We start from the raw sequence: 21,778 nt of genomic DNA on the forward strand, positions 1-21,778 counted from the left end.
TCGAAACTTCAAAAAACAAGACTTTGTGCGGTGTGTTTCTCGGTGTAACGGAGCCTTAGGTTTAGTTTCGCGGTTGGGCTTCTTGTTGAATTCAATATAACCCTTAAGGAAATTAGAAGAAAAAAAAAAGCCAAGCGCATTTAAAGGAGTCTGTGCAATAACCCTGAAACCTGGTTAGGCTATGTATTTAAATCTACTCTACGTACGAGAGGAGAATGGGGAAAAAACAAGAACGGAGGTTTAACAGCAGACGACAGAAAAGAGAAGCCGCCAGCCTCTGACTTCACTTTCTATCTGTGTTCCAAATGTCCCGAGGGAATTTTCTTGAAGAGAGAAACTTCTGCGCTTTCCTTAAGTCTGTGTAGATTTTACTTTCATCAGTAGAAAGGACTCCATATGCATTTCAAGAGAAACAACCATCCTGTGATAGAAATAGGCTCCGTCATACATTTATTTTACGGTTCTTAACTATTTTTGGGGGGTTTAAAGTGAAAAATAACAGCAAAGCAGACCAAGAATTCTTCGGGTTTTGTCAACAGGAAGGAATATCTTACACTGAGGCTGTGTGCCCACGTAGCGTTTTGCAAGCGTATATGCTGCGGAATTTCCGCAGCGTAAACGCTTGAAAAACGCATGTAGATCCGCACCCCATGGTCCCCAATGGCATTCCGCAATGTCAATGCCCATGCTGCGGATTTTTCCGCAGCGTATATGCTGCAGTCAAAAATCCGCAGCATGTTCATTAATTTTGCGGAAGCGCTGCGGAATCAATGTGCGGATGGTACCCAAGTCTGGAGGAGAGGAGACTCTCCTCCAGACCTGGGTACCAAAGAACCTGTAAAAAAAAGAATAAAATAAAGTTTATACTTATCTTCTGATGTTTTCCCTCCGTCGCGCTGTTGTCTGAAGGACCTGCACGTCATTGAGTCATGTGACCCACCACATGACTCAATGACGTCACCGCAGGTCCTGCACACAACAGCGTGAGCCGCTCAAGACTCCGGACGGGGCAGAGAATGCATCGGAAGGTGAGTATAAAGTTTATTTTTTTATTTTTTACCATTCTGAACAAGTTGTCAAGCACTTTTCCAAGTGATGCTTGGAGAAGTGCTTGATAACCCGCATGCGGAAATGCATGCAAAGACGCCTCACAAACGCTTCTACCTGGCGGGAAAACCGCATGTAATATCCGCATGCGATTTTCCCGCCAGGAAGAAGCGTAAATATGCTTCAGGTCCGCAACGTGGGCACATAGCCTTAAAGGCAATGACGCCTTTTCTAACAAGTCTGCTAATGCTGGTTACTGTAATTGAAGTCATTTCAGCACGACAGCGACTAATGAAGGATAATTGGAAAAGGTCTGCGAATATTCTGTATACTTTATGTGTGATCTATCATTTGCCACTTTGGAATAGAGATTGTAGAAAAAGTCATTATGTAACCTCTGGAACTCCTTTAATGTAGACTTTCTTCATAAATTACTGGCTGTAAATGTAACTTAAAACAAAAATCATTTTAATGCAATCTCTATAGATTTACTATAAGGGTATGTGCACACGATGCAGAAATGAAGCAGAAAATTTCTGCATCTCCCTGGCAGAAAAAACGCATGCAGATTGTGCATGCGTTTTTCCTGCAGAATACATGCGGATCCACATGCAGATTCACATGCGTTTCCGCATGCAGATTGACAAGCGCTTTCCAGGCGATGTTAGCATCACCTGGAAAGTGCTTGATAACTAGGTCACACTATATAAATCCATGCAAACAGCATGGATTTATACAGTGTGAACCGAGAGCGTGTATATACTTACCTCCGATGGCCCGCGCTGTCCTGCTCAATCTGTTCTCCCGGCTGCCGGCAACTTTGAATTGAAAGACCTGCCGACGTCAGCGTCACGTGACCCGTCACATGACTCTGACGTCACCGCAGGTCCTACAACTCACTGCAAAGTGCCGGGAACCAAGCGGGAGCGCTGTGCGGGCCGACAGAAGGTAAGAATACATTATTTTTTATTTTATTCTTCTTTTTACAGCTTTTTTAATGGTACCTGGGTGTGGATGAGACTCTCCTCTCCTCCACACCCGGGTACCATCCGCACATTAGAACGCACCAATTACGCAAGTACAGATGCTGTCTTGCGGAATTGGCGCGTTCTAATGCAAGTCAATGGCGGCGAAATCGCCGCGTTTCCGCAAAATTAATTGACATGCTGCGGATTTTTGACCGCAGCGTTAACGCTGCGGAAAAATCCGCATCATGGGCACAGCACATGCGGATTTCCATTGGGGAACATTGCTTCCCTTCTACCATGCGTTTTTCATGCGTTTCCGCGGCGTTTACGCAACTGCAAAACCGCCGCGGAAACGCATGAAATACGCATCGTGTGAACACAGCCTAAGGGAAATTTCCGCTTCAAATACGCATCGTGTGCACTTAGCCTAAAGGGTTCCAGAAAGTCTGGGTCTCCATACAGCAGTACTAGATGTATGGCACTGATTGACGGACCTGCTTGAGGTTTTAAACTGTTCAATGTTCTAGTCTTTCCACATTTTAATTTTGGGTATGTGCACACGATGCAGAAATGAAGCAGAAAATTTCTGCATCATTTCTGCATCTCCCTGGCAGAAAAAACGGGCCGACAGAAGGTAAGAATACATTATTTTTTATTTTATTCTTCTTTTTACAGCTTTTTTAATGGTACCTGGGTGTGGATGAGACTCTCCTCTCCTCCACACCCGGGTACCATCCGCACATTAGAACGCACCAATTACGCAAGTACAGATGCTGTCTTGCGGAATTGGCGCGTTCTAATGCAAGTCAATGGCGGCGAAATCGCCGCGTTTCCGCAAAATTAATTGACATGCTGCGGATTTTTGACCGCAGCGTTAACGCTGCGGAAAAATCCGCATCATGGGCACAGCACATGCGGATTTCCATTGGGGAACATTGCTTCCCTTCTACCATGCGTTTTTCATGCGTTTCCGCGGCGTTTACGCAACTGCAAAAACGCCGCGGAAACGCATGAAATACGCATCGTGTGAACACAGCCTAAACACGATGCGTATTTCATGCGTTTCCGCGGCGTTTTTGCAGTTGCGTAAACGCCGCGGAAACGCATGAAAAACGCATGGTAGAAGGGAAGCAATGTTCCCCAATGGAAATCCGCATGTGCTGTGCCCATGATGCGGATTTTTCCGCAGCGTTAACGCTGCGGTCAAAAATCCGCAGCATGTCAATTAATTTTGCGGAAACGCGGCGATTTCGCCGCCATTGACTTGCATTAGAACGCGCCAATTCCGCAAGACAGCATCTGTACTTGCGTAATTGGTGCGTTCTAATGTGCGGATGGTACCCGGGTGTGGAGGAGAGGAGAGTCTCATCCACACCCAGGTACCATTAAAAAAGCTGTAAAAAGAAGAATAAAATAAAAAATAATGTATTCTTACCTTCTGTCGGCCCGCACAGCGCTCCCGCTTGGTTCCCGGCACTTTGCAGTGAGTTGTAGGACCTGCGGTGACGTCAGAGTCATGTGACGGGTCACGTGACGCTGACGTCGGCAGGTCTTTCAATTCAAAGTTGCCGGCAGCCGGGAGAACAGATTGAGCAGGACAGCGCGGGCCATCGGAGGTAAGTATATACACGCTCTCGGTTCACACTGTATAAATCCATGCTGTTTGCATGGATTTATATAGTGTGACCTAGTTATCAAGCACTTTCCAGGTGATGCTAACATCGCCTGGAAAGCGCTTGTCAATCTGCATGCGGAAACGCATGTGAATCTGCATGTGGATCCGCATGTATTCTGCAGGAAAAACGCATGCACAATCTGCATGCGTTTTTTCTGCCAGGGAGATGCAGAAATGATGCAGAAATTTTCTGCTTCATTTCTGCATCGTGTGCACATACCCAAAATTAAAATGTGGAAAGACTAGAACATTGAACAGTTTAAAACCTCAAGCAGGTCCGTCAATCAGTGCCATACATCTAGTACTGCTGTATGGAGACCCAGACTTTCTGGAACCCTTTAGGCTAAGTGCACACGATGCGTATTTGAAGCGGAAATTTCCGCTTCATTTCCGCATGTCCTTTTTCCTGGAAAACGCATGCGGAATTTGGCATGCGTTTTTCGCGCGTAATTCGCGCGTTTTGCACATGCGGAATTGCCTTGCGTTTTCTACTGCATTGTAGATGGCAATTCCGCATGCGTAAACGCACAAAGAATTGACATGCTGCGGAATTTTCCGCACAACAAAACGCTGCGGAAAATTCCGCATCGTGGGCATTACAATTGCGGAATGCCATAGGGGACCATGGCAGAAGGCTAACATGCGTAATTCATGCGTTTACGCTGCGGAATTTTCCGCACAAAATACGCATGAAATACGCATCGTGTGCACATAGCCTTAAAAGGACTTGTCTGGTTCTTTAATATTGATAGCCTCTCATTAGGATTGGTCATCATCACCAGATCGGTGGTGGCGCCCCCGCCGATCAGCTGTTCCCAGTCGGATGTGCTTGGTTGCGGACCATCACAACTCCATAGTGGCCGCGGCTGGGTACTGCACTTCCACCCCTATGTGAATGCACAGGGGTAGATCTGCAGTACCTCGCTGTGCCCACTATCCAGTTGATGGCGCTGTGCCATTTCACTCTGCAACCAAGCACATCCAGCTGGTCGGCGGGTGTCACACCTCCACCGATCTGGTAATGATGACCTAACCTAAGGATAGGCCATCACTATAAAAGTACTGGACAACTCCTTTAAGGTATGGCAGTTTTAAAATTTTGCCTCCCCTTCCTCCAAGACCCATAACTTTTTTTATTTTTCCATCAACATAGCCTTGTTGTTTTTTTTCTTTTTGCTGCGATGAGCTGTAATTTTTGTGACCCATGCATTTCGATAGATTTTTCATTTTTTTTTTTTTTCGTTTCAGCATTTACCTTATGGGATAAAATGTTTTTGCATTTTTTTTTATATAAAAATTTCATATTTAGCTATTTACATATGAGTGATTTCAACTTTAATTTTTTTCTTATATTTGGCAATGTTTTTAAAATTTTTAGTTAGTCCCCTAAGGGAACCTGTAATTGCTTGATCTCCTCCACAATACTCTCCAATACTGTAGTAGACAGGAGGGAAGAAGGAGCAATCATTTCCACCCAGGTCTGCTCCCTCTCTGGCAAAATGAAGATTCCTCTCCAGAGGTCTCTCTCTCAGGAGTCTGATAAGGACAGCTGCTTGATTTTAATTAAAGGGGGTTTCCATTAATTTTATATTAAGATATTGAGAAGAGCAAGAGCTAATCTGCAGTTCATGGCAGCAGCCACTACAAGTTAACGGAGCAGTGCTGTTCCACTTCGTATGCTTTATCCAGTGACCGGGGATCATAACATTTGATTGGATATAAAATTTATAGGATACGTGTATGCTATAAGGGCGGATTGCTGAAGGTCAAAACCCTGGGATCGACATCGATCAGGAAAATGGGAGTCCTTTGGTACTCCTATTATAAAATGAAAGAGAAGCCACAGCCACTGAAGTATATGGCAAGTGAGGGAAACGGCCATTATTTACTGTATTTTGTGATAAAAACTGGTTCAACTTTTTTTCTATCACACTTCATAGTCTTGAGCACAGACCTTACCTCTATTTTCCCCTAGGGGGCATAGGCAGTGTCGAACTGGGGTGCCAAGGGCTTACCAGTAACCGACTCCAGGGCCCCACTTTTCAACTACATGCAAATGTGATATATACATTTATGATTGAGGATAATAACAATGAACTGGGTAGATTGTTACATGAATAAGATGCAGCCTTTGTCTGTACATAGTGATTCCAGTATATTGTGCCAAGTACTGCTCATATAAGAGAGGGGGAGGCCCACCGGAGGATTCTCCTGTTCTCCCGTGGGCCAGTCCAAGCCTTGGCAAAGGCCATTATAGTCTTAATCATTAAAAATTGGGTCCCAGTGGTGGACCCCAAATGCTCAGACCCTTAAAAAATATTCTACAGATTTGTTCTACATGTTACCCCTTTAATTTGTCGCTCAGAGATCAGCTTTACATATAGTAAAAATGTATGCCAACTATTTGCAATGATGTGAAAAAGAGATAAAGCGTCTGTGTAAAAGTATGGAAGATGAAACAATTCAGCCCCCATGGTATTAATTGCATACCCTAAATCTGAAAATACAAGAAATGGATCTACCTGCGCTGGCGCTGTATGCTGCAGGGTTACCTAATGGGCATAGGAATGCTGCAGCAATTCTCCAGCTGCTTCCCTTTGGTTTGAGCTATGTGCTGTCCCTTAGGAAATTCATCTGTAATGAGCCGGGCTGCCCCTAAATGAATGAGACTGCCGTCAAAAGAGGTAGACCGCTCTCCAATAAGTAATTACCCCCCTCCCCTGCCCTCCCCACCTTGTTACACAAGAGGCAGGCGCAGTTATTCCCATTAACCTTTATAAAGCTTAAGACAAACGGTGTGTTTGAAATGAAAATGTAAGCTGGGCTCCCCCGGGAATTGCTAGATGTAGGGAGCATTTCAAGCAGGTGGTTGGATAAGTGAGTGGGTGACAGGCTCAGCGGAGATCTGACAGCTCTCCCGGTGCTTGATGCATGAGAGGTATACAGAAGGCACCTGCTCTGGCACAGCAATGAAATGCAACCCCAGGGCCAGCCCTCATCTATAATCCTTTTATTTTTTTATTTCAAGGGACAGAGAATTTAAAGGGGAATTTCATTAAAAGGACTTGTCTTGTTAAAAATAGAACAAAAAGGCGCCTAAAACCGTTTAATCTTTTATAAATATTACTTTAGGCATCTGTTATTAAGCAAATTATCTACTGATATGCTGCGCATACTACATGTAGATTTTTCACTAGTAAATCAAGCAGATCTGTCACTACCTTTTTAAAAGGAATATGTCAGCAAATTTTTGCTATGGAGTTTGAGAGCAGCATCAGGTAGGGACAGAGACCCTGATTCTAATGATGTGTCACTTATCGGGCTGCTTGGTGCAGTTTTGATAAAATCCTTGTTTTCTCTGCTGTAGATGTAGCAATGGTCAGCATGCCGAGCTCTGTATAGCCGCGCCCACATCACTGATAGGCAGCTTGCTTACAGTGTACACAAGAAGCTTCCAATCAATGATGGGGACGTGGTTAAATAGAGCAGTTGACTAGCAGGCACAGGACACCTAGTCTGGCAGTGATAATCTCCTGCTGGTAAAACACTGATTGTATTGAAACTACAGCAAACTGCTGAGCAAGTGACACATCCTTTGATTCAGGCTCTCGGCCCCTACATTATGCTGCTCTCAGATTAAATAGCAAATACTTGCTGACAGATTCCCATTAAGGGCAACACATTTAAGGTGTAAATGTAATGCATAGTTTTTCAGTATTCACTTGAAGGGTTATTCCCATCTTTACAAGTGAACACCAACTTGCTGATTGCTGTTCCCAATCACAGGGCAGTGCAATGGAGAATGAATGGAGGGAGGGAAAGTGAGCATACCCCGTCACCAGTCCATTTAGATGGAGCTTTGCAGGGCCCTACTCTCCAGATTGGTGGGGATTCCAGCGATCAGCAAGTTATCACCTATGGATAAGTGATAACTTCTAAGGTTAGGAATAACCTATTTATGGCCCATTTTATACCGACTCAGATTCTGACTGCACCAAAATGGACACAGACTCCGACTCCACAGCCTTGGTTGAAAATGTAAACCTTATGATTAACATTGCACTATTCTGCAGTCCCCTAACTGTACTATACTCATTCCCCAAGTCCACCAGCGAGTCTTTGCCATTCTTCCTGGTGTCAGACATTGGCTATGGTGCTGATATCAAGTTGACAGTGCAGCAACCCATCAGTGAGCTCAGCGGCTCTACCAGAATAGACAGAAAGCCCTCTTCAGAGCCAATGAGCTTATTGATTATAGGCAAATAAGTTTGCACTACTGCCAGTAGATGGGTTATGCACAAAACAAATGACCAAAGTCATGCATAATAAGGGTTAACTTCAGCACAAAATATTATCCAGTGTGATAACTAGAAGTAAATGCTGCTTTATTTAGCATTGATAGCTGCTGAAGCTGCCCGGCACCCGCGCTGAGAGCCCCTCTGCTGGGAGGAAATGAACGCTATTCCTCCTGGCAGCCTCAGGCTTTCAGTACTAGGGGTGGGTCAGCACGGGATCAGTCACCGCTCAGTGCATAGTTAGCGACAGCTGTAACCGTGCCCCTGGTACTGACTGACAGTTGGCTCTAATGCGGAGTCGGCTGTCAGTCAGTGACGGGGGCACGATTACATCCGCCGCTCACTATGTACTGAGCAGTGACTGACGCTATGCCAGCGACACCTGTATGACTGAAAGCCCAAGCCTGCCAAGAGGAATAAAAGTTAATTTCCTCCTGGCAGCGAGGCTCTCAGTGTGGGTGCCGGGCAGCTTCAGAACACTATTAAGCTGCTGATTAACCTCATATCTGCAGGTTAATAGCTTTTTTTTCTTTTAACATGACAAATTCCCTTTAAAATTCGCCAGATTTGTTACAGCAGTTCATGCTGTTTGATAAATTTGGAGCATCTTTAAATTTATACCACATATTATTAGTTAACTTAGTTTGTACCAGACATTGGTGTAAAAATGGTGACGCAATTTAAGCACACGTGTCTCAAATTAGGCGACACCACCTTTCAAGGACACTACACCTCTTTGCAGTGATGCCAAGGTCCTTGTAAAGAAAGGCACAGAAAGTGTCTAGGTCACAAACACAGCCCACATGACTCGGATATGACTGTAAAAGGGGGACTCCGCTTCTCACACTCATTCTTCCACGCCATTATAGCAATAGGCTAAGTGCACTCAGCAGCCTGTCACACATCCACACCACACTTCTTGCTGCTACCACTCACCATTTTGATAGGCTAGCGAGATGCCAACCCTGGGAAACACACTAGTATACCTGTACACCCAACTTTCCCAAGCACCTGATAGGTACTCTTCTTGCACTTTGGCAAGCACAACCAAGCTTATACTTTCCCTCTTCAGGGTTGTGGGTACGTTTACACCAGCAAGAAACAAAATTATAAAATTGTAAATTTAATATATAAAAAAAAGGAGTACAGTGCTTAAAAAGTTACAAAAAAAATGAAAAAAATAATAAGACATACACACAAAGCAAAAATAGTACAAAAACAAGCAGGTTAAATACAGAAAGGTTTTATGGATTGGATCTGTGAGACCTTCTGGCACAGGAGACCACCACGGAATTTAAGACAGATCTACAATTCATATTGTGTCTCCTATGATCTGACAATGAGGTCTCATCTACATCCCTCACTGCTCCTCCTGGTCAGGTGAGAGGTGGATGGCAAATTGCATGCACCGAAAGAGGGAAGCAAAGATATATTTCTAATTTATGTCATATTTTCCCATAGGAATATCGTGGTGGAATAATATGACCGCCATATTTCTGAGCCAGCAAGGTAGACAAGGTAGACAGGAGCGTAGAGCTCTACGCTCCTGTCTACCTTGCTGGCTCGGAAACAGTCCAAAATTTTAAGACGCTCCTTGTTGGCTAAACAGTCAAAAAATGTTAATTTTACTTAATTGAAAAAATTATTTTTAACCCATAACACATGCAATTAGGTAGAAAAAAAACTCCACCTGTAGATATACTCATATGTGGTGATAGCAGAATAACCGATGCTATAACAATGCTGCTCCGGGACATCACACATGGAAAATCATGCAATGAGAATGCATTGTAAATAACCTTCCTGCGAATTTATGTTCCTAATCAGTAGATTTACTACCTTCAACTAGTTTTCTACAAGGTTTCTTTTTGAATTAGCCTTTGAAGGAGCTGCCCACATGCAGATACCAACTGGGCACCGATCAATGAAAGTAAATAATTTAGAAGCAGTGAGACTCGGCTGGAGCGGCTCCTTCCTTGTACTGGCAGCAGGTAAATCATTTACGAAAAAAAAAATGCAAGACAGCAGTACTAACACTTTTTTGGGTGGGAGATTTGACATTTGCAACAAAAAGGTGTTTACAATGAATCAACAAATCTGTAAATTAGACATGGAGGGATCTGACTGATAAAATATGGGAAGCTCCTTACACTTTCCACCACTGATAATCATTATAGAAATTGTGACTTGCAGGATTCCTTTTACGAGCACCATTTAAACACGCATGTCATAAGCGGCTGTGATCTTCACCGTTGTAAGACGTCTCCAATTATTCTGGCCTGGCCCCTATAATCAGTCCTTATTTACATATTATTACAGGCTGATGGGTTAATAAGAGGCAAACTTGTGGCCACACGTGTAGTAATCACCTAGTAAGATAGCGGGAAGTGTAATAATAAAACTTATGTAACAACTGGGGACTTTAAAAGTTGGGCAGTGCTCCGGAAAGTAGATTAAACAGTCGTCGTTCCCGACCTACAAAAGCCTATATAAAGTGTAAAATAGTATAAAGCAATATTACTATGTGCCCTTTCCATACATTTATTAGTGTCATTTTATAGAACTTTGTTTATATTGTTTTGTATATTTTCCTTTCAAAAACTGACTAAATCAAAGCAGACCTTCAGTGAAGAACAAAGTTAAAGTCCGCCATACACATTGGATGGTTGTCGGCTGAACGATGCTCCGGACAATCGTTTCGCCACCTGCAAACTCTCCCATACACAGGAGCACTTGTTTGGCCTGGCGCTTCTGTGTTCTCTATGAGAAAGCAGTCACCGGTCATTGTCTGGCAGGAGCTTATCTATGGGACAATAGAATTGGCAGTCCAAAATTAAACATGCCAGATTGATATTTCCCCTGACAATAAATTGACCAGAGCTCGCATACATACTAGACAGTCGGCCGAACCTGTCGATATCGGTGGCTTTTGCCAACATTAGTCTGTATATGGGGGGCTTAAAGGGAACCTGTCACCAGTTATAACGCTATTAACCTGCAACTATGCGGTTGATCTGCAAGTTAACAGTGTCATTATGCTGCCCGGCGCCTGCGCGTAGCCAAATGCAGCAGGGAGAAAATTAACTTTATTCTCCATGCCATCATTCGGTTTCAATCACGGGGGCGACCGATCTGAGAATACAGAGCAGCAGCTACAACCTGACCTGGCATTTATCCTGGGTCATGTTGCAAGGATGGTTATAGGGTCAGATGTTGGCTTAGCTACTCCTAGGTGGTCCTTGCAGGATAGTTTCTTTTGTTCTGTGGCGGAGCTAATTTGCAAGCTCTACAGACAGTATGCTTTGAGCAATGAAAGATTGACAAACACTGAACTGTGGGTTAAAATCTGGTGCCTGTTTCTGAAGAAACATACAGGTCTTCTGTAAATCATTCCTTGAAGCAAAGAGATCAGACAATTTCAGAATCAAAAGGTGCTGCGCAGCTATTGTGCAAAAACCCAAGCGGTGGTAACGCGAGTTGCTATCCCAACCTCACGCTCCAGAGGACTCGCCTAATGCAGGGGAGAGTTATGGCAACACTGACACTTAGTGCCATCACTGGGAATCACAGGGGAAATTACCAGCGCTTGCCTCCGTTATATACTACTAAGCACTAGTAAGTGCAGATTTACTGCAAATTGATCCGGCTTGTAAAACGGGAGAGTGTTTTGAAATGTAGCAAAAAAATGTGCAGAATATTGCTGGATCATTGATTCTTATGCATCATACAGTCATGTCTGGCGCACATAATATTTTCTTCTCCTATTTTCGGCAATGCTGTTTAGCTTCCAGCATTGATTTATATTATTATGTGTAAAGGATGAGTGTGTGAATTACCCTTTAAATATCAAAAATCTCCCATAGTTTACAAGAATTTGTTATCGCTATCAAACGTCACTTTCTATGATGCCGAGATGACTCTAAAGGCCGCCATACAAATAGATGAAAGTCAGCCAAACGCGACGATTTCATTGGGACCGGCTGACAATCTGATGTGTATGGGGTCTCCCAACTCTTTCCCGACATGATTTTGGGGGGAGAGAAAGATGGGGCAGATGGAATTTCAACTCCTGATCATTTTCATCTGACAGCGGGTCTGTCCACTCTCTATTAAAAACACATGAAGCTCAGCCATATGGGGGATTCAAGAAACATAGCTGTCTACAGAACGAATGCTCGACCGTCAGCTGTGTCATATCTATGGCCACCAGCCACCTGCTGCGAAACTACAACCACTCAGCATGTAGCTGTGGTGGGAGTTGTAGTTTCTCAACAGCTGCTGTGTGCAGGTTACTGATCTCAACTCTAAGGTTACATCCACAGAGTATAGGAATTGCTGGAGATTTTAACAGCAGATCTGAGCAGGTAAAATTCCCAGAGGACTACAGGATCTGGCAAGCGAAACAGATTTGTAGAAATCTCATCCACATGCTGCAGACATTTTCTGCAGCATGCTCATTCTCTTTAGATTTTCACTGCATAAAGTAGAAGGGGAGAATCTGTCCCAAAATGAGTATGCAGATTTTGCGGACTATGCACAGCCAGATAAGTGGCAAAATTTGCAGTGAAAACTTTATGGTCTGTGTGAACCGAATCTAACAGTGATTTTATCCTCAGGAAACATTGGAGGTTTTGTCCCTTTCTGAGGGCCCATTAGTGATCAACTGATTGATGTGGGTCTATCTACAAAAAACCCTCAGCTGTTGAGGCAGATATGGATGGCTACACATTTTACTCGTTCTAAAAGCCCCCAATACCACAGTTTTTGCCCTGTATTATTATTAATTATACAGATAATTAATAGTAATAATCTTTATTATATTAAATAATATTTATTATTAATTGTTAAATAATAATACATAATAATAATAGTAATAATAATTCTACAGTTCACAGTGAATGCAGCAAATGTCTTCTTATCAGTATCATGGGCTGTAGACATGTATCACTTATAGTCCTAATGATTTATTATGGTTTTCCAGTGTGTGTTTCAGAGAACCTGAAAAATGCACCAAAAGTGTTAATAAAACACTGGAAAAAAAAAAGGTCAGAAACTCTAGAAAAGCTGCACCAAAAAAAAAGAGTCCGAAACTGTAGAAGAGAAGCTGCAAACAAAAATAAAAAAAAAAGTGGCAGAAACTCTAGAAAAGAGGTTGCAAAGAAAGGAGACCAAAACTCTAGAAAAGAAGCTGGGGGGAAAAAAGGGTCAGAAACTCTAGAAAAGAAGCTACAAACAAAAAAAAAAGTAATAAAAAAGAACAAAACGTCAAACTCTAGAAAAGAAGCTGGAAAAAAAGTGTCAGTAAAAAAAGTATTATTTTTATGAAAAATGCTGTGTGTTGTCAGGGCAGCCTTGTGCTGACAAATAAGGGAATCAAATGCATATTTGTCAATCACATGCAGTCCCTGCTTACTGAACTGCTCTGCGTGTAAACAAGGTGGACAACGTAGCAGTTCCTGGCACAGAGAATAACCAGGACATGTACAACATTTCTGAAATTATAGTGCAAATTGTCTTTTCAGAGAGAAAGAGGACTTTAACTCTACTGCCACCTATTGGAAGTAACATTCCTACAAGTCATTATCGACCCTTTAACGAGTCTTGAAATATGACTTGGGATAAAAGCCAAATCAGAATCTCAATTTGTAGACACAGTTTTTCAGGGTAATGCCCCTCATCAGTGCAAAGTATGAGATCTGATTTGGCTGGGTGAGAAGCTAAGGCCACAGCCCCACTATCAGTATTCGGTCATTTTTTTTTCTCAAGAGTGGGAGCCAAAACCAGGAGTGGGTGATAAATGCAGAATTGGTGACTTGTTTCTATTCTACCTTTTCTCTGATTGTTCCTCACCTGGTTTTGGCTCCCACTCCTGAGAAAAGCCTAAAGCCCCCGTCACACTAAACGAGATCGCTAGCGAGATCGCTGCTGAGTCACAAGTTTTGTGACTCAACAGCGACCTCAGCAGCGATCTCGCTACGTTTGACACGTAGCAGCGACCAGGCCCCTGCTGTGAGATCGCTGGTCGTGTCGGAATGGCCTGGACCTGTTTTTGATCGTTGAGGTCCCACTGGGTAGCATGCATCGGTGTGTTTGACACCTTACCAACGACCTCGTTGGTGACTCAGAACTGAGATACATAGGCGTGCATTTGCGTTGCATCGTTATACAGGTCGCTACGGGTCGCCGCATTGTTGCTGTGTCGTTGGGAAGATCTGACTGTTTGACATCTCACCAGCGACCACATAACGACGCAGCAACAATCCGTGACAGGTCGTATCGTTGTCGGGATCGCTGTAGCGTCGCTAAGTGTGACGGTACCTTAAGACTGGGATCCAAGGGGTAAGGTTTCTCCTTGTCAGGCACGCCAGTATGAGGAGGTTTAAACGTCTTGCATGCTCCTCTGGGGAATTAAATATGCAAATTGTCTCTTCAGAGAGAAAGAACTTGAACTCTAGCGCCACCTATTGGACGCAGAAATCCTACAAGTCATTATCGACCCTTGAAATATGACTTAGGATAAAAGCCTGTTACTCTCCACAAGGAGAAACCTTACCCCTTAGATGTCAATCTTAGCCTCTCACCTAGCCAAATCAGATCTCATAATTTGCACTGACGAGGGGCAATACCCCCAAACACTGTCTGCAAATTTAGATTCTGATTTGGCTTTTATCCCAAGACATTTCAAGGCTTGTTAAAGGGTTGATAAGAACTTGTAGGATGGCTACTTCCAATAGATGGCGCTATAGAGGTCAAGTTCTCTTTTTCTCTGAAGAGACAATTTGCATATTTAATTTCCCAGAGGAGCATGCAAAGTGTTTAAGTCTCCTCATACTGGCATGCCACACCTGGCATGTAACTCTATACAAGGAGAAACCTTACCCCTTAAATTATAGTGAAACACACAAGGACACAGTAAAACAAAAGTTTAAAAATACTCTGTTATAAAAAAGTAACAGTAAACAGCAAGTGCTAGTAAAAAGGTGATAAAAAACAGGGTATTTGGTTGACACGTTTTTTGCAAAAAATGTATACTAAGCCTTAAATTATAGTGTCGCACAGTACAGCAAATTTTTTCTTTTTAAACTTCCTGCTATGCTCCTTTAAGATTTAATTCACTGGAAAACCACTGTAAGGCATTCCTATTCCTGCATCAGACAGACGAGCGCTTGCATTCGACATGATAATGCCCACCCGGCCGTAGATTTATATCAGGTTTCATAGTTCTGGTCTGGATATTGGTCAGTGTGAAATGTCGGCATGGGAGGCAGTAATTTATGCCGGCTGTATTTCTCTAATGCACAGTCGCGGCTCTGGAGTCATAAAGTAAGCTCTGCTTCGGTGACAAGTGACAGTATCTATCACCGTACTGAAGATTTACTATGCTCCTCACCCTTAAAGTACCTGCCACCTGTGCCGCACATTGCAGCCACGGAGGCCCTGACATATGGATATGTAGATGAGCATATGACGCCAGCTCTGCTCCACTCCCGATCCCCAAACAACAATTTGTCCTAATTTAAGCCCGCCTTACTCCTTACATTGTTGCAGGAGGCAAAATGAGTTTTTTCCCGAAGACAGTTTCCCATGTAATATGTAATTATCCGTATTTACAGCCCATTGCAGAACCATCTCTCAAATTAAAAAGTATTAGAAAATTGCAAAATTGTATCCTAGACAAAGTCAATCTATCACCTGAATATACTGATGAGAGCCATTAAAGAATATAGAGGACTCATTCATTAAGACTGGCGTTTTGCATGCTCCCACTACACCAGTCTTACTAGAGTACAAGGCGCTAAAATTCATTAAAAGGAGCATGCCACTTCTTAAAGATTTTGGGGCTTCTTACGAGTGGCTTGCGCATCTGTGCGATATGGTCATGCTAGGTATGGGAAGATCCCAGCGTACGAAGACTGGAAAAAGGGGGAAGCCCGGCAACTAGGGAAAGTGGGAGTGGAGACCCCTAAGCAGATCTAACAACACCCTGGCTCCCCTATCATCCTTAAATACGTTCCGCACATATCTCCGAGCAGGATACCTTAGCCCTGGCTGTCCCTATAGCTAGGCCCTTGGTAGGGAGGGGGAGGGGTGAGCACTAGTCAGCCCCGCTGCAACTAAAGACAATCCAGGGAAACAGACAAGAGGATACACTTAGCTTTGAGAAGAGACCAGAAAGATCATGACTACAAGCCAAAAAGGAACTCCAAGGAGAATCTAGCAGACTGCTAGGATTCCAGACATGAACAGAGGAATTTACTCTATCACCAGCAACTCTCTGGAGAAACTGAGTGTATTTAAAGATCCAACAAGGGTGTGTTAATTAGCAGCAGAAGGTGGAGATCACCGCTGGGTCCTAGAGAGGGAGAGATGATGAAAGGATCAAGAAGGCGTCTGCAAGGCTAAGCGCAGGGACCTTCTAGATCCGGATCCAGAATGACTGTCTGTCAAACCTAACACACCCGTGACAGATACATCACTTTTGATTAATCTGACTAGCGGGCATGGCCACACCTCATTCCTCGTTGGTTACTCCCTAGATCGGCCCATTTACGCAGAGATGAATCAAACTTGCGTGAGACTTTTCAAAGCTTACAACAACTTTCTGGAGTAAATGAATGGTCTGCATTCATTATGGGAGCACGCCTTAAGGATTCTGCTCTGAATAACATCTGAAAAAGTGCTAAATAGATGCTCCAAAGAATGAATTTATGCATTTCTATATAAAAACAACTTACTGTGCATATGTTCAATCCTTTGAGCGTCATTTATCTGTTTTAGGTTTCCAAAGACACCAAGCAGTTAAAAAAAAAAAAAAGGTGACCTGACCCTTCTTCAGGTCGCTTCCACTCTGACGACGCTGAAAAACCTTACAATACAAAGCAATGGGAAGTCTCAAAAGATTCCAGGGCGTCTTTTTGATCAACGATTTTCCAACATTATTGCTTGAAAAACCGCTAGCAGTTTCCTTATTGTTGAATGGTGTTTAAAAAAAAAAATGGAATAGGAAAACTTCAGCTGACCAGTGGGGGTGCCGGGTGACAGACTCCCACCGATCTCACACTGATGAGCTACATTATGGGTAAATCATCAATTAAAGGGAGCATGTAAGTTGAATCATGCTGCCCTAAAACACAGGCAGCATGAATCAAGCCTAGCTGCACAATTGTAGCCAGGTATATATTTCTCTCAAAAGCTCCCTGCACCGCTCCAGTCTCACCCATTGTACACACATAGCAGAGACCTGTCAATCAACTGAAGAAGTTGAGAAGAATCTGGCAGGGACTGATCCGGATTAGTCATGTGATCCCTGGTTGGATCGCTAAACTATATTCTATCTGAAATGCCAGAGTGTTTTAGAGAAAACCATACCAGGCTGTAGTTGTGCGGCCAGGCTACGGTCATGCTGTCCTCAATTTGGCCATTGGTGGTCACACATGCTTAGCAGATCAGCCAGATCACTTGGATCCTCTTGCACACTGGTGGCAGAAGGATTATGGCTATAGAGCAGCCAATAAGAACGGCAGCAACTGCAACAAACTCATTAGGGAACGTTCTAATAAGGAATCACAAGTACAGAAGATGCACCATCAAAGATCTATCCTTATTGTTTTGTGTGTCCAGTTCCGATGATGACTTATGATCCTCCCCTGGCTATAGATTACTGCCAAACCATCAAAGTAATCTGAACCTGCAATCATATCCCTTCCATTTGTCCCAATTTTTGCTAGCAAAAAGTGTGCTTCAGATGAAAAGTAGAATGATTGTGCAATCAGCAGACTACACACAGATGGTTTGTAGTCTGTTACCATAGAAACACAAGTTTGCATAGAAGCTGAGAACACAAAGTTGTAGGATAGTGTGAATGAAAACGATCTGAAAAATGTTCACCTTGTATTTTTGTGCAGGTATTGTAAAACTGATGCTTAGAGATTACAGAAAAATACAATTCAGGTCCAGCGTTTGGTCTGATAATGCCTTTAAATAGAAATTCTTCACCTCCTATACAAGTTACTAAAGATAAAACATGACGAAATCTAGATGAATCCATTCTATGCTGCTATAGCTACTCTGACAAATGCGATTCTCATGGAGAAGGTGAAGTAGTGAGAAGCTATTATGGCTGAGGCATCATTGAAACGCCTAAAATGTACAGAAAGTAAAGAATAATAAAATCCAGAATACAATGTAACACAAAAATAAAATATTAGCTATCAACTGATATTCTACTAATTAAACAAAGAACGAGTGAGAAATGGGAGCGCGCTCTAAAATGATGACACAATGGAGGTGTCAGAAATTACTGATTGCTCAGATCATGGATCCATAAATCATTAACCAGAGTTCTGTACAAAGAGATCAAAACAGGGAATGGCAGCACGGAGGACGCTTGTTTGGTATGAAGCAATCCTGACATTACTACTGTCATTTCCAGACATACAAGGAGAATACATAAAACACGCAGACTACCCAACTTTGCCGGCGTTACTTTAAAAGGTCACAGCAAATCATAGGAAGCTTGTTTTATGGATCAATCAATGATGAAATACCAGCTCATATGTCTGGGGTAACAGTGTCGTCCGAAGCAACAACTGATATATTCTACCACAGAACAAATCAGCAATGACTTGGGCTGCAACATAAAACCTTAAAGGGATCTTCCAGGATTAGGAAAAAGGGACTGTTTTTTTTTTTTTCCACTGCCGATCTGGTCTATGGGCAGTCTGGTATTGCAGGTTGAATCAATTCACATGAATAATGCCCCAATTCAGACGTCTGTAGCACTGAACAGTCTCATATATACCTATGAGGGCACAGTCAGACGACCATATAAATCTGACAGAGATCAAACCGCAGTGCACGGACTGGCCGGCGACTCTCCCCACCCGAGGGCGACAGCTGCATAGAAATATATGAAGCTGTCACACTCAGGTCAGTACACCTGCCGGCCAGTCGGTGCATTGTGCGCTGATCTCGGTCTGATTTATACGGTCGTCTGCCTGTGCACTGAGGCTGTTTAGTTTAGGTTAGGAGACCCCCCACCAGTCCCCAAATCACAGTCCGTACTTTCAATGAACGGACTGGCTGGCGGCTCTCCCTACCCGAGCGCGACAGCTGCCTGGAAATATATGAAGCTGTCACGCTCGGCCAGTCTGTGCATTGTGCGCTGATCTCGGTCTGATTTATACAGTCGTCTGCCTGTGCACTGAGGCTGTTGAGTTTAGGTTAGGAGACCCCTCACCAGTCCCCCCAAAATCGCAATCCATACTTGGCCCGTCTTTCCCAAGTGCCTGATTTTGGCCTTCGGGTGCGTTCCATAACAGTGCGTTCTTTTGTAATCCTTCACAATACCTTTTTAGATTTTCTTTAATATTGAACAAAAAAGTGAGTTAATTTTAAAGCGTTTTACAATTCTTGCAAAATGTACTACATTAGAAGGGTCTGGGGAGCTGGATTCCTACACCCTCCAGGAGGACCAGATAAAACCAGCTGCCTGTATGTGTACTGTGCGCCATCTCTCCTGTAAAACTAATGAAGGTTATTAGCTTTCCAGTCAGTGCTCAAAGAAAACCGCTAATAGAGGCGGAGAAGAGCCGACAGGACCTGTATGCCATAGATGCAGAGAGGTCAATTTTGATTTTTGCCCTTTGTGCACAGTAAGCTTTAATTTGCTAAACAATTTATCTTATCCTACCTGGTCAATGGGATGGATTTGTTTTTATCATGGTTGTCAGTGTCAAATATATTGAAGACTTATCCATCATATAGGTCATTAATATGAGACCGGTGAGTGAGCGGATATCTGCCCCGGTAGTGGCCGGATATGGGCAATGTATGTAGCCGAAAACCACAGCTCCGTACATGGTTTAAAGGCTGCTGCCGAGTATTGGAGGTGCAGTACCCGGACGCAGCCATTAAATAATGTACAGATCAGCTCGGTTTTGGCTCCGTATACATCCGGCCACTGACAGAGCAGATGACAGCTGATTAGTGGATGTGCCGGGTGTCCAACATCCAAATATCTGACAATGATGAATTATTTATATATCATTAATGCTCTTTTCACATGTGCGACAAATTAACAACGATTTCCGATTGACCAGTGCAGCCTTAAATAGTCTGGTTGTGTCACTTGCTATTACCCCTTGATGAAGCTAGGTGCGAAACACGTGTCTATGTGTATTTTTTGTACCTTTAACAATTTCTATCATCGGCTTTGATTATCTTATGCCCTACAGTTTTAACATTTTTTTTATTATATTTAATAAAAGTTATTTTTTACTGAGTATATTGTTGCCTTGCACTTATTCTCTATAGGTTTTCTATTTTTATGTGCTAATTGGCATGTATCTGTCTAGGTTTATATTTACAGATCATCAATATGCTGGTCCTGAACAACTCCTTTAACATTTCCCAGTTTCTCATGGTTCTAATGATCTAATTCAGACCATACAAGTTCATAATCACTAAATTTACTGCCATGTAGTAAATTGCATACAGAACAAAATACTTACTGCCTCTTCTGTCCACCCAACTGACTCCAAACTTCTATCACAAAGCCGTCAAACTGTTCATCCTGGCGATATAAAGAATGTTTGACGTTATATTAGAAAAGTACAAATATGTCGCACATCCAATCAACATTGATTTTCACAACCAGCTTTTACAAAAGGTTCATAGTCACCAGAAAGAAATTTTACAAAATCTTAGCAACAATGATCTTAAAGAGGCTTCCAATTTTTCAGACAGAAATTTGCAGTCGCTCTAAGTGACTGCAGAATCGGGATGGAGTGTATTGCACACACTGTCACGATTCCACAGTACCCCCAATGCGATTTGCATACTAGCGGTCATGTGCTGACTTGATGCGTTGGGGTTCTCTCAATAGAAGTGAATTGACAGAAGCAAGAGGAGTCTAGTCGGCATGTGACTGCAGGCATACAAATCGCACACATCTCACTGGGAATACTGGGGAAATGTAACAGTGTGCGCACCACATGCTGTCACGTTTCAGCAGCCTGCAGTCATTTAGAGCGACTTCACACTTTTGTTTCGAGCATGACCAACCCCCTTAAAAGTATCTGTCATGGTATCTATAAGAAGACGTACTCATGATGTTAACAGTGGGCAGCAGGTTTTGGCATGAGATATCCAATGCAAAATAGCATTTCTAGAAGCAAGAAATGCTACCTCTTTAATGCCGCCTATAAGTAAAGTCTTGAAACATGTTGTCAAAGAAAGAAAATTAACAGCACTCACCCTGACGTAACGTGAAGTCATTTATATCATAAACGGTACAGGAATGTGGTCAAACAAGTCTACGGCCATTTCGCATGCCAATACGCTTCGTCAGGGCAAGTCATAAAACATGGTTAAGACTACTGGCCAGACCAGGGACAGTATCCAGGACTGTTCTGCAGCTGTAACTCCTTATAGTTTTCTCCATAAGGAGAATAAGTATCTTATCAGAGCGGCTACAAATGCATTTTACACAGTCGACACTTCCGATGAGAATAGTACTGTCTAAACTTGGGTGACTCTGGTTTTGGTTGCAAACTCTAGTCATTCTAGTTTTTAAATGTAAAACAAATTCAGCTTAAAGTGCAAAGCCAAAGTAATAAAGAAATCCATTATATACAATCAAATATCTTTACTAGAAAATGAAACAAGCAGGATGGATACAGAAAGATGGTATGAATCATGAGTGACCAGTCCAGCGGCCCCCTCACCCCGACGCGCGTTCCGCCACCTGATTCTTTCGTTTAATTTATTTGTATGGTTGACTCAGGTGGCGA

The 21,778-nt window shown here is 43.0% G+C and overlaps 1 protein-coding gene across 2 annotated transcripts in view; it reads right to left on the reverse strand.

Moving 5' to 3' along the window:
* CHID1 (chitinase domain containing 1) overlaps positions 1-21,778 on the reverse strand; it is a 560,444-nt gene that overhangs the window by 490,761 nt on the left and 47,905 nt on the right. For both annotated transcript variants that reach the window (XM_073658695.1, XM_073658696.1), the window contains exon 7: positions 20,498-20,559. In XM_073658695.1, the coding sequence (XP_073514796.1) occupies positions 20,498-20,559 (62 nt within the window). The remainder of the gene's footprint in view (positions 1-20,497; positions 20,560-21,778) is intronic.

Source organism: Phyllobates terribilis, unplaced genomic scaffold (genome assembly GCF_046119375.1).
Source record: "Phyllobates terribilis strain yellow unplaced genomic scaffold, ASM4611937v1 Scaffold_13__5_contigs__length_258822181, whole genome shotgun sequence".
NCBI lineage: Eukaryota > Metazoa > Chordata > Amphibia > Anura > Dendrobatidae > Phyllobates > Phyllobates terribilis.